General features: G+C 38.9%; 2 protein-coding genes across 2 annotated transcripts; both read left to right on the top strand.

The window, feature by feature from the left end:
* Positions 1-58: 58 nt before the first annotated feature.
* Positions 59-2,760, top strand: LOC131960295 (C1q-related factor-like). Its single transcript, XM_059325465.1, has 4 exons — positions 59-422; positions 510-593; positions 2,271-2,399; positions 2,480-2,760. Exons 1-4 carry the CDS (start codon positions 134-136, stop codon positions 2,758-2,760), a joined length of 783 nt encoding a protein of 260 aa, XP_059181448.1. The 5' UTR covers positions 59-133.
* Positions 2,761-9,937: 7,177 nt separating this feature from the next.
* LOC131960347 (heavy metal-binding protein HIP-like) lies at positions 9,938-12,970 on the top strand. The gene is made up of 4 exons (XM_059325521.1): positions 9,938-10,292; positions 11,066-11,149; positions 12,295-12,423; positions 12,503-12,970. Exons 1-4 carry the CDS (start codon positions 10,004-10,006, stop codon positions 12,781-12,783), a joined length of 783 nt encoding a protein of 260 aa, XP_059181504.1. The 5' UTR covers positions 9,938-10,003; the 3' UTR covers positions 12,784-12,970.
* The last annotated feature ends 603 nt before the right edge of the window (positions 12,971-13,573 follow it).

Raw genomic sequence — 13,573 nt, 5'->3', positions numbered from 1 at the left:
TTTCTCACCTGCACACAGAGCATATTGAGTAATCTGAGACCTTGAATCAAACCCCCCTCCCCTGAAGTTTTGACCCAATATAAGACAGGCTGACTGGACCTCTGCACCTTTGTGAAGACGTGTAAACTGGACAATGAGGGCTGTTGTTGTTGGTTTGCTGCTGCTCGGTCTGTGTGGGTCAGGAGCTCAGGGGGAGGTTCAGGAGACGGAGACAAGAGATGCAGGTGAGGAGACCACAAAGCAAACCACACCTGACATCTGGGCGGAGGTGAGGGCTCTGAGGGACATGGTGGTGGAGCTCAAGGTGGAGCTGAGGAACGTGGAGGCCACGGTGAAGGACAGCGAGAGCCAGGTGGATGAACTGAAAGTTGAGCTGATCGTCACCAAGATGCAGGTGGAGCAGCTGCACAGAGAGACTTCAGGTACACACTGATTACTTTTATGAGTATGTAAGATGAGGTTTAAAATACTGTAAATAATGTGTTGTGATGTCATTATATTAACTCCAGACTTGCAGACCAGACTGAGCAGCAGTGAGACTGAACTTCTCCTCAGCAAGTCCAGGATCGAGCAGCTGGAGAGAGAAAATACAGGTGATGAAGTGTGTCCGTGCACTGATTAACTTATTTATATCAACATGAAGATGGACATGATGATTCATCTACATTTAACTGTTTTAGAAAATCATTTCACAACTCATAAACAGGATTAGGGCTGGGCGATATGGAACAAAACTCATATCCCAGTATTTTTAGGTCGAATAGTGACATACAATACACATCTGCATTTGAAACAAAACGTGCAAAGTGTTTAGTTTAAACTCAACGCTACAAGTAATCATCTTCAACCTGTTTTATTCAAATACTGTATCAGTTGCAAAATGTTCCAGGTTTTCTTCTTCTGCTGAACAAAGCACAGCTGTGCAAATAACAACAGAAATATAAACAGGCGTTAAGTAAAAAATAAATAAAATCTATAATACACTTGGCCTACATTTTATGACAATAGGCATAATTCTGCTGTCACAGAGCTGTGCAAATAACAAAAATATAAACAGAAACAGGCTGATCCTGGCTGAAAACCTACAGCTTCACAGTATCAACGTAAATGAAAACAGATTTAAATAACAAAAATACTGTTAATAGCCTATAGTCTGAGCTAATAGGTATACCTTTGCTCTTACAGAGATGTGCAAATAACAAAAAATGTACACAGTACAGGCCTGAACAGTTTAATAATATACAGCTGCACAATTAGTCAGCATGTTAAAATATAATGAATAACCCATAATACATTTTAATGGGCTAGATATGATGCAAATAACAATGAGTGTGGAAAAAAATAAAAGGCAATATGCCTCCTTCAGGGTTTCCCATTAATTACATAGACTCTGGCTGGGGCTAAAAGAGTCCAATCTGTCCCTCCAGAGTCTCGTGTGCTCAGCTAACGTCACATTTCAGGCTACTGAAAGGATATTTATAAGATTCATAATATAAAGTTGTTTTGCGTTGTGTTGCTGTTGCGCAGCAGAGTGTGTGTGTCACCTGTCAGTCAGTCAAAATCCCGCCCCACCTCTCCGTTCTCCTCCGAGACATGAGCGCATTCACACACTTACACGCGCACTGAATTTACCGAGCTGCCATCCCCACTTCTCCACTTCAAAACAATTCAAGCATGAAAGCGATACGTGGCTCCCTGTCTGTATCAGTCCCGCCCCCACATGAACGCTTCGTGGGCGTAGGTGCGCGCGAGGCGATCTTAATACTAGCAACCTGTCCAGGCCGTCAGAGCTCCAAACACACTAGTATATACGCGTAAGCTAACATTAGCTAACAATTAAAGTTGTTTTAATCACAAAATACGGTGGTCCTGAGAGCTCACAGCGCTGCAGCTACAGAAAACACATGCAAATACACAAAACACAAGCAAATTGAGAAAATATCTTCATCAATTTGACAACACAAGCTCAGCATTTAGAAAACGCGCTGCAAAGACCACAACTGACAACCACAATTATGCTGATGTGTCCCTCGGTGAAAATGAGTTTGACTACCCTGCTGTAAAAAATGTGTTGTGCATGTTAACAGCGTGCTCTGTAATATCATTATATTAACTCCAGACTTGCAGACCAGACTGAGCAGCAGTGAGTCCAGGATCGAGCAGCTGGAGAGAGAAAATGCAGGTGATGATTTTATCTTCTTAATAAGAACACACACACACACATGCAGTCTAGGTGAAGTTTAATGACTTTAACTTATTTGTGTTAATAGAGAAACCGAAGGTGGCCTTTTACACAGCTCTGACTGATGCAGGAAATGTTGGACCATTCAACACAGACATCACACTGAAATACAGCAAAGTCTTCACCAACATTGGTGATGCTTACAGTCCTCATTCAGGTAATTTACTGCAGGTCACATGAACGTGTTTACTCATGTAAATCTACATATGTCACTGTTTTTTGTTTTCTACTCTGCAGGTTTCTTCACAGCACCAGTCAGAGGGGTCTACTACTTCCAGTTCACTGTGTGTGGGAACCAAGCAGGTGCCATGGGTGTACAAGTGTACAAGAACAGCCAGAGGATCATGTATAATGGGGAGTGGAAGGAAGAGGGAGGTGCGGAATATTTCACTAACTCTGTTGTCTTGGAGCTGATGGCAGGAGATGAAATCCACCTGGTTCTCCCATCAGGTTATTCTCTCTATGATGACAGCATCAACCGCAGCACCTTCAGTGGCGCCCTACTCTTCACACTGTGAGGATGATTTGTCACAAATCCAGTCATTGTTGGCTACACTGTGATTTACTGCATGTATCTGCATCTGACTTCTCTGTTGTTATCACATGAAAGCAACATTCAAATAAATCACAGACTGTGAAACAATCAGAAAATAAGTTTTCTCCCTCTGATTCATGACTTTGTTCTCACTAATGCTGGTTCCTCTCCTCATACACTGTCTGCCTTTTTAAATGTAAAATCTCAAAGTGCTACAGTGTCGAGTGAGATAACAGCAAAGAAAACGGGATAAAACAAAGATGGCATCTCATGAAAATGTACCATCACTGACCTGAAACCTGTTATCCAATCCGATTTTTTAAAGTTATGCTGTTGTCTTGCAGACAAACATTAACATTATTCCCTTTCTGTTGTGGCGCTATTTAATCCAGTACTATGATGTGCAATGTCAGCACTATCTTATAATAAAGTCCAGCTGTTCTGTTTTAAACATGTACTGTATATATGTGTATATAGACTTTATACATTCAATTTTTTAACAAAGGAATACGCATTTGCAAAATGTTTGTAAAAAATTTTTGTAAAATGTATATTGTTGTAATATTATATTACTTTTACTGAAGAGAACATTATGACTTGTTTAGGAGTGGAAACTCAAAATGTAAGACTTAGGACATCTAATAACGAGAATAATTTTTATTTCCAAGAGAGAGCAAGAGTTTTAAAACCAGTGTACAGGGATACAGAGTCAAAGCTACCAGACTCTGTTGACAAAAACAATCATTTTATCTCACAGAACATAGCAGTTGCTGGACCACCACTGCCAAGATTGTTCAGTTTGTTTGTCAAGATGTAATTTGTGTTGTAGTTGAATATAAATGTATGAAAGTAAGATGTTCTTCAGGTATCTTAGCTTGCTAATAGCTACCTTGTCCTCTCTGGTAGACAAAGAGTAATTGAATAATCATTTGGCATGTTTAAATATTACATTTTTAACTAGACACAGTCTTTTTTTAAAAAGGGTTTTAGCCATAGAATTTATAAATAATTGTATCCCTTGGTTGTATATTGCTGTCTATATGTCTATGGTATATTGTGGCAGGCAGTGGGCGTGGTCTTTGAGTATGACGTCAAATCAGTTTAACACCAGAAATAGAGACGAAGAAGAAGAAAACGCCGTTTCAGTTTCTCCGGAGAGGTGGACAGAAAGGTTGATTTTAACATCTTGTGTGAATTAATTAATGTATTGACTTAGTTCGATATGTTAGATGTAAATGTAACTTGATAGCAGGGGTCGAGTTTTGACTGTTGAAACAATTATTTAATGCGAACTGACTAAGGTAAACAGCAAACTGTTGCTAGGCAACAGTAAGTCAGGTTAGCCAGGTTATTTTAATAGACACGGTCATTTTGTTAAAACAGTTATTTTTTTCATTAAGGTTCAAGTAGCGGAGAACTTGTAAAGCTGTTCGTAATAACCTGGGTTTTTTTTAATGGTGGCTAACGTTAGCTAGTTAACCGCTAGCTGGTGTGTAAGTGAAGTTCATTTAGCATTGGTGTGCGGGCGGCACTTTGACAGCCTATTATCAACGGTCGATGATCGTCAAACCAACTTCAGCTTGATGTCTGACCAGCAGATAAGTGGAGAGTGTTTCTTTTCTTGTCCACATCAACATCTGGAACATCACAAAGCATTCTTTAGAAAAAAATGCTTCGTAAGGGCCACTTTTTCTTCGCTTTGCTCTTAAGACCAAATTTAAGAAGATTTGGTATTCATGAAGAAATTCTCATCTTTTTTTTTGTTTTTTCTTAAATTTCTTCTTAAGTTTTTTCCTCAGATAGAACCTGAGAACAAATGAGATTTTTGAAAACAAAGTTCTAAGATTTTTTCTCATATTTCTTCACAACTTTAAGAAAAGCCATCACTGGTCCTAAAACAGCTACAGTGAAAAGATAAGTCTTGATATGTATTTACTTGAACAAATTTCTATGACATTGATTTGGTTTCTTTAATATTTAGTTTCGCCCTAGACAATGTGTTAAAAAATTTTGTTCATTGAAGTTGGTCAGAGTAGTTTTTTTGTGAATGTATCACATAAAGCTAATTGAAATGTCCTTTCAGTCTGTGTGACATGTAGGCATATTCCTAGATTACACTACAATGGACTCTTAGTAAATCATGAAGGCAGTTGTTGTATTTGATACTACTTAATTAATCACTATGAACATATTTAAGTAGGCCAAGTTACTGAAACTATGTCCTTACTATTTTTACTTTTAGATGGAAGTTCTTTGGGTGGCAACTAGGGGGCAAAATCCACCAAGGCCTCTGAGAGACAGAATGGATCCTCTTACACTCCCTGATCATGTCTTAATTAGACAATAGAGGCTCCCTAGGCCCACAATTGTTTTTCTGACAAGTGATCTTAAGGTGAAAATCTGAATGATTGTCAAAAGTGAGAAAACTAAGAAGTTCCTAGGACATACAACAGTTCTTAAGAAAAAAATGGTGAATAGCATTTCAGAACATTCTAAGGAACATCTTTTTTTTTTCTACAGAATTTTCTTAAGTTTTATCTTAACAACACTTTCGTGAATCCGGCCCCTGATTGCTTCAGATTATCTAGTCAGACCTTCACAACTTCTCCAACTTTATGAGAACTAATTTCTCAACATTTCAACATGCTGCTGTAATTAATAACAATGTAGAGGATTTAACATCCCCATCAGTCAGCTAGCTAACGTTAGCTTAAGGACAGATGGTGGTTTTCATGCTGCGTTGGAAATCCCATACTGACATTTAATATTTATTATGCTAAAACTTTCTGACCGGGTTTTAGCATCCTATTTCTAGTATATACATATATACTAAAAACAATTAACACGGGAGAGGAGTTCAGAGTCCATTTGTGGTCTGTCCTTTCAAAGTTAAATTAAATGTTTTGTCATTCTTCTGACATAGGCTGGAACAATGGAGGGGTCCCTGCACACTAAATGTCCCTACAGATGGCTGGAGATGATGAACCAAGAGTCCAGGATCAAGGACATCATGGACATATGGCCAGCGCTGTTAAAGTACAAAGGCTTTGTTGAATTACAGTGGGTAGTGATGCTTTTTTCATTAAACATTACACTATGCTATGAAAATATATATTCATATTTGTTTGAATATTTATTGTTGCATTCATAGGAATGTTTTTATGTGTGTGAGCTTGTTGCACAGGCATATATATCAGTCATATTTCCAGTTCAAGAAAGCATACTTACTTTTATTTTTCATTCCAGATCAGTGTAGAGTTCCTGAGGCTCGTGGCTGTTCCCCTTGAACAGAAGTTTCTGGCGTGGTTAGACGTGCAGTCAGAAGAGCTGATCAGAGTGATCCATGACAAAGGAGGAGCAACATGTGAAAAAGGCTGCTGCTGTCATGCAAACTTTAGATCAGGTATGTCTGTGTCACCTAATGGGAGCCTTGGTAGCCCAGTGTGCTGTCTGTTTCTCTGTATTACTTTACATCAGTGCTGTTAGAATAAGATCTGTCAGTGGACAGATAATTATTGCCTCACCTAAGTCAATTCAGAACAAAAAGACATTCCCTTGTTAAAACTTTATTGTGAGGTTCTGTCTTGATTTGTCTATAATTTGAGAATGAGATCAGCAGTGAGACAGAGTGAAGGAAAACTGATAACCAGTCACACTAAAAGGCCTCAGCATTAAGATAAGTGTGTGTCTGTGTGTGTATTAATAAACAGTGTATGCACAGCTGTGACTGCATTAGAGGCTTTAAGTCAAACTTTTCCACCAGCCTGCAGCAGCTTGTATTTTCTCACCTGCACACAGATCACGACCCCCCCTCCCCTGAAGTTTTGACCCAATATAAGACAGGCTGACTGGACCTCTGCACCTTTGTGAAGACGTGTAAACTGGACAATGAGGGCTGTTGTTGTTGGTTTGCTGCTGCTCGGTCTGTGTGGGTCAGGAGCTCAGGGGGAGGTTCAGGAGACGGAGACAAGAGATGCAGGTGAGGAGACCACAAAGCAAGCCACACCTGACATCTGGGCGGAGGTGAGGGCTCTGAGGGACATGGTGGTGGAGCTCAAGGTGGAGCTGAGGAACGTGGAGGCCACGGTGAAGGACAGCGAGAGCCAGGTGGATGAACTGAAAGCTGAGCTGATCGTCACCAAGATGCAGGTGGAGCAGCTGCAGAGAGAGACTTCAGGTACACACTGATTACTTTTATGAGTATGTAAGATGAGGTTTAATATACTGTAAATAATGTGCTGTTCATGTTAACAGCATGCTCTGTAATGTCATTATATTAACTCCAGACTTGCAGACCAGACTGAGCAGCAGTGAGACTGAACTTCTCCTCGGCAAGTCCAGGATCGAGCAGCTGGAGAGAGAAAATGCAGGTGATGAAGTGTGTCCGTGAATTCCTGGTTTAAGAACTCATCCCTGTGGCGCCCTGTTGTGACCATCAAAGAAAATGTATTTATATATTTTCCTAACATTAGATTTTTGCACAACTAACAGTCATATTGAGCAGAAAATGCCAAGATATGTTGTCTGTTAAAAACAAAACAAAAATCCATTATTTTTTACTTTGGTCTCTCTGGGACAAAAGACTCTGATCTGACTTTTCATTTCAACCACTCTGACAGCATCCAGTCCGAAATGTCCGAAAATGTTGAACATATCAAAGGTTACAAAAGCTTCTGTTGGAAAAAGTGAACAGAACGAGGATTAAAATTGTGATATTTCTGTCATAATCACTTTATTCTACATGTCTTGTTTAAAACGTCACCAAAAACAGTTTGTAATAACCAGATCCTGTTAAAGACTTAATTAAGACCTAAATTCTGCTCCTCAGACACTGTGAAGACATAATTGATTCTGCTAAGATGAACTGTCATGTGACAAATATACACTGAAAATCTATTTACACAGAGCCGAGAGGAGAGGACAGGAGAGGCTGGTAAAATGGACATACTTCAGTATGTATAGCACGTGGAGACCCAATTATGTTCATTTATAATTTATCAGAGAGAAGAAAAACTGAAAACCAGTCGATCTAAGCGGAAAGAGAAGTGTGTGTCTGTGTGTATTAATAAACAGGGCTATGACTGCATGAGAGGCTTTCAAACCAAATTAAACTTCTTCTTGTGTTTCAGTCCAAGCTGCAGACCTGATGTCTTTGGAAACTCGACTGACTGCCACTGAGAGCAAAACAAATGTCCTAGAAAAAGAAAATGCAGGTATTTCACTGACAAACATGATGTTTAATAAGCTTTAGGGTTTGTTGTCATTATTTCAACTTGTGTTAAAGGTTTCATAGACAAAAACATGTGGTTCTGTAGAAAACATTAATAGTAATAAAACAACAGTTTCATAATGTTCTGTCTTTGTAGAGTTTTAAATTGAATATTGCCACCAAGGATTGCAAATTGATTGCACTACAGCGTGCTCTATAATGTCATCATATTACCTCCAGACTTGCAGTCCAGACTGAGCAGCAGTGAGACTGAACTTCTCCTCAGCAAGTCCAGGATCGAGCAGCTGGAGAGAGAAAATGCAGGTTATGATTTTATCTTCTCAATCACAACACACACATACATGCATTACATATATAGTCAAAGCAAAGTTAAATGACTGACTTCTTTGCATTAACAGAGAAACCGAAGGTGGCCTTTTACACAGCTCTGACTACTGCAGGACATGTTGGACCATTCAACACAGACATCACACTGAAATACAGCAAAGTCTTCACCAACATTGGCGATGCTTACAATCCGAATACAGGTAATTTACTGCAGGTCACATGAACATGTTTACTCATGTAAATCTACATTTGTTACTGTTTTTTGTTTTCTACTCTGTAGGTTTCTTCACAGCACCAGTCAGAGGGGTCTACTACCTCCAGTTCACTGCGTGTGGTTACCAAGTAGGTGTCATGGGTGTACATGTGTACAAGAACGGTCAGAGGATCATTTATAATTGGGAGCGTAAGGACGGTGGAAGTTTGGTATATTTCACTAACTCTGTTGTCTTGGAGCTGATGGCAGGAGATGAAATCCACCTGGTTCTCCCATCAGGTTTTTTTCTCTTCGACAATATCGATAACCACAGCACCTTCAGTGGCGCCCTACTCTTCACACTGTGAGGATGATTTGTCACAAACCCAGTCATTGTTGGCTACACTGTGATTTACTGCATGTATCTGCATTTGATTTATCTGTTGTGTCATCACATGAAAGCAACATTCAAATAAATCATAGACTGTTAAAACAATCAGAAAATAAGTTTTATCCCTCTGATTCTCACTAATGCTGGTTCCTCTCCTCATTCACTGTCTACGACACAAATCAAGCCCCAAACTGTAAATGAGTCATTAATATTGAACATATCAAAGGTTACAAAAGCTTATGTTGGAGAAAGTAACCAAAACAAAGCTTGATATTGTGATATTTCTGTCAGAATCACTCTATTCTACATGTCTCATTAAAAAAGTTGCCAAAAATAAACCATTTGTAAAAACACGATCCTGTTAAGACTTTAAATTCTGCTCCTCAGACACTGTGAAGCCATGATTGATTCTGCTGAGACGAAAGGTCACGTGACAAATATTCACTGAAAATCTGTTTACACAGAGAACAGAGGAGAGGTCAGGAGAGGCTGGACATGAACATGACAATACTTTACAATGTCCAGAATGAAGAAACACATTTTTCCCCCAATGTTCAGGACACTTGTGGGCAAAAGTGTTGTTTAAGTATAAATTCCATTTGATTATTTATTTATTTTTCTAAATTGGAGTGTTTCTACCACATGTATAGTGACCTTTGACCCCTGACAACAGTTCAGCACCTTTGTATTGCTCAAACAGAGTCAAAGTAATTTTGTTTCCACCAGAGGGCTCAAGGGAACAGATATTTAATTTAAATGACTTTTAAGAATGAAATGAATTAGAAAATAAGATATAAAAGACTGTCACAATGTTCTGACAGAGGTCAGTTTTTATATTAATTTATAATTTATCAGAGAGAAGAAAAACTGATACCCAGTCACACTAAAAGGCCTCAGCATTCAGATAATTGTGTGTCTGTGTGTGTATTAATAGCCTGAAGCAGCTTGTTTGTTTCTCACCTGCACACAGAGCATATTGAGTAATCTGAGACCTTGAATCAAACCCCCCTCCCCTGAAGTTTTGACCCAATATAAGACAGGCTGACTGGACCTCTGCACCTTTGTGAAGACGTGTAAACTGGACAATGAGGGCTGTTGTTGTTGGTTTGCTGCTGCTCGGTCTGTGTGGGTCAGGAGCTCAGGGGGAGGTTCAGGAGACGGAGACAAGAGATGCAGGTGAGGAGACCACAAAGCAAACCACACCTGACATCTGGGCGGAGGTGAGGGCTCTGAGGGACATGGTGGTGGAGCTCAAGGTGGAGCTGAGGAACGTGGAGGCCACGGTGAAGGACAGCGAGAGCCAGGTGGATGAACTGAAAGCTGAGCTTATCGTCACCAAGATGCAGGTGGAGCAGCTGCAGAGAGAGACTTCAGGTACACACTGATTACTTCTATGAGTATGTAAGATGAGAGTTAAAATACTGTAAATAATGTGTTGTGATGTTAACAGCGTGCTCTGTGATGTCATTGCACTAACTCCAGACTGAGCAGCAGTGAGACTGAACTTGTTTTAGAAGATCATGTGACCACTCACAAACAAACCAAATTTCTTCTGTGTTTCAGTCCAAGCTGCAGACCTGATGTCTTTGGAAACTCGACTGACTGCCACCGAGAGCAAAACAAGTGACCTAGAAAAAGAGAATGCAGGTATTTCACTGACAAACGTGATGTTTAATAAGCTTCGTGCTTTGTTGTCATGCATTGTTGTATTTCAACTTGTGTTAAAAGTCTCATATCCAAAAAAGTTATGACACTGCAGAAAACATAAATAGTAATAAAACATTATCTGACTCAAATTAACATTTTCTGTCTTTGTGAAGTTTTTATATTAATTTATAATTTATCAAAGACAAAAAACCCTGATAACCAGTCGCAGTAATAGGCCTCAGCATTAAGATAAGTGTGTGTCTGTGTGTATTAATAAACGCAGTGTATGCACAGCTGTAACGGCATGAGAGGCTTTCAAACAGAATCAGTTGCTTGACCCATTATTATAGTGTAGTTTGATCTCTCCTTTTGGACATTTATAAACGTTTCAGGTACATTTTGGGTGTTCGTTTCACAGATAAGATGAGAGTTAAAATACTGTAAATAATGTGTTGTGCATGTTAACAGCGTGCTCTGTAATGTCATTATATTAACTCCAGACTTGCAGACCAGACTGAGCAGCAGTGAGACTGAACTTCTCCTCAGCAAGTCCAGGATCGAGCAGCTGGAGAGAGAAAATGCAGGTGATGGAGTGTGTCTATGCACTGATGAACTTTTTGTGAGCTCCAGAATAAAACTTTACAGGTCTATGTGGTATGGACAAGATAAGAGAGCATTTGTGAAACTTGAGCTTACTGTATAAAATGAGCTTCTGTGACCTCTAGGATAATCACAGCCTCATGAAACTTTACAACCACAAACTAGAGACTTAGACCTATGTATCTTGACAATAAGGGGGTTTCCCAGCAGGCAACACAACGAAAGTGCTCACCATCTAATCACCGAAAATACAGAAATCTCCAAGTTTTTGAAAGCAAATGACAGCATGGATTTCTTCCATGGTGTTCCTCAATGTCTTGGTGTGTTAATGTGGTATTTTAGTAGGATTTTTAAATGTTCTTGAGTAAAAGAAAAAAATGCAAATCTGTGTAACAAATTATATTAACCCTAAAATTGGTACAATAACTTATCTGACTAAACCCTTATACACTTCAATGATTTTAATTAACAAATTAATTGATTTATTTCATATTATTACAGATTTGTGACTATAACAACTTGACACACTCCACTTAAAGACCCCCTGTCCTCCAACCAAAAGGACGGTAATATTAGGGGTGGAGTGGAAAAGGATCAATGGTTAAAAAAAAATATATATATATATATATATATATATATATATATATATATATATATGTGTGTGTGTATGTATATATATATATATATATATATATACATAAATAGTAATAACAACTTTATTGTCAGACTGACATGTTTTGACAAATGCCCTCTTTTTCAACTTCCTCTAAACTTAATCAAGACGTGACTAGTGTGAATTATTGTAACATTCACAGTGGCTGTTTTGAAAAGCTCCAGCAATTTATCTACCTTCACTTTGTTTCACAGATAAGATGAGGGTAAAATACTGTAAATAATGTGTTGTGCATGTTAACAGCGTGCTCTGTAATGTCATTATATTAACTCCAGACCTGCAGACCAGACTGAGCAGCAGTGAGACTGAACTTCTCCTCAGCAAGTCCAGGATCGAGGAGCTGGAGAGAGAAAATGCAGGTGATGATTTTAACTTCTTATTAAGAACATACACACATATACATTACATATTTAGTCCAGGTGAAGTTAAATGACTTTAACTTATTTGCGTTAACAGAGAAACCGAAGGTGGCCTTTTACACAGCTCTGACTGATGCAAGAGACGTTGGACCATTCAACACAGACATCACACTGAAATACAGCAAAGTCTTCACCAACATTGGTGATGCATACAGTCCTCATTCAGGTAATTTACTGCAGGTCACATGAACGTGTTTATTCATGTAAATCTTCATTTGTTACCATATTTTTATTCTACTCTGTAGGGTTCTTCACAGCACCAGTCAGAGGGGTCTACTACCTCCAGTTCACTTTGTGTGGGAACCAAGCAGGTTCCATGGGTGTAAATGTGTACAAGAACAGCCAGAGGATCATGCATAATGGGGAGTGGAAGGAAGAGGGAGGTGTAGAACATTTCACTAACTCTGTTGTCTTGGAGCTGATGGCAGGAGATGAAATCCATCTGGTTCTCCCATCAGGTTATTCTGTCTTTGACAACAGCGATAACTACAGCACCTTCAGTGGCGCCCTACTCTTCACACTGTGAGGATGATTTGTCACAAACCCAGTCATTGTTGGCTACACTGTGATTTACTGCATGTATCTGCATCTGATTTATCTGTTGTGTCATCACATGAAAGCAACATTCAAATAAATCACAGACTGTTAAAACAATCAGAAAATAAGTTTTATCCCTCTGATTCTCACTAATGCTGGTTGCTCTCCTCATTCACTGTCTACGACAAAAAACAAGCCCCAAACTGTAAATGAGTCATTAATGTTGAACATATCAAAGGTTACAAAAGCTTATGTTGGAGAAAGTAACCAAAACAAAGCTTGATATTGTGATATTTCTATCAGAATCACTCTATTCTACATGTCTCATTAAAAAAGTTGCCAAAAATAAACCGTTTGTTAAAACCAGATCCTGTTAAAGACTTTAAATTCTGCTCCTCAGAGACACTGTGAAGCCATGATTGATTCTCCTGAGACGAAAGGTCACGTGACAAATATTCACTGAAAATCTGTTTACACAGAGCACAGAGGAGAGGTCAGGAGAGACTGGACATGAACATGACAATACTTTACAATGTCCAGAATGAAGAAACACATTTTTCCCCCAATGTTCAGGACACTTGTGGGCAAAATTGTTGTTTATGTATGAATTCCATTTCATTATTTATTTATTTTTTCTAAATTTGAGTGTTTCTACCACATGTATAGTGACCTTTGACCCCTGACAAGAGTTCAGCACCTTTGTATTGCTCAAACAGAGTCAAAGTAATTTTGTTTCCACCAGAGGGCTCAAGGGAACAGATATTTAATATAAATTACTT

This window comes from Centropristis striata, chromosome 22 (genome assembly GCF_030273125.1).
Source record: "Centropristis striata isolate RG_2023a ecotype Rhode Island chromosome 22, C.striata_1.0, whole genome shotgun sequence".
Taxonomy (NCBI): Eukaryota; Metazoa; Chordata; class Actinopteri; order Perciformes; family Serranidae; genus Centropristis; species Centropristis striata.
This window is presented reverse-complemented; position numbering and strand designations above follow the sequence as displayed.

What these genes read in the sequence shown, in the direction of transcription:
- LOC131960347 (XM_059325521.1), top strand. Translation starts at nt 10,004, where the DNA reads ATGAGGGCTGTTGTTGTTGGTTTGCTGCTGCTCGGTCTGTGTGGGTCA. An exon ending in GCTGGAGAGAGAAAATGCAG is followed by an intron (nt 11,150 to 12,294) that starts GTGATGGAGTGT and finishes TTGCGTTAACAG; the next exon opens with AGAAACCGAAGGTGGCCTTT. An exon ending in TGCATACAGTCCTCATTCAG is followed by an intron (nt 12,424 to 12,502) that starts GTAATTTACTGC and finishes TCTACTCTGTAG; the next exon opens with GGTTCTTCACAGCACCAGTC.
- LOC131960295 (XM_059325465.1), top strand. Translation starts at nt 134, where the DNA reads ATGAGGGCTGTTGTTGTTGGTTTGCTGCTGCTCGGTCTGTGTGGGTCA. An exon ending in GCTGCACAGAGAGACTTCAG is followed by an intron (nt 423 to 509) that starts GTACACACTGAT and finishes TATTAACTCCAG; the next exon opens with ACTTGCAGACCAGACTGAGC. An exon ending in GCTGGAGAGAGAAAATACAG is followed by an intron (nt 594 to 2,270) that starts GTGATGAAGTGT and finishes TTGTGTTAATAG; the next exon opens with AGAAACCGAAGGTGGCCTTT.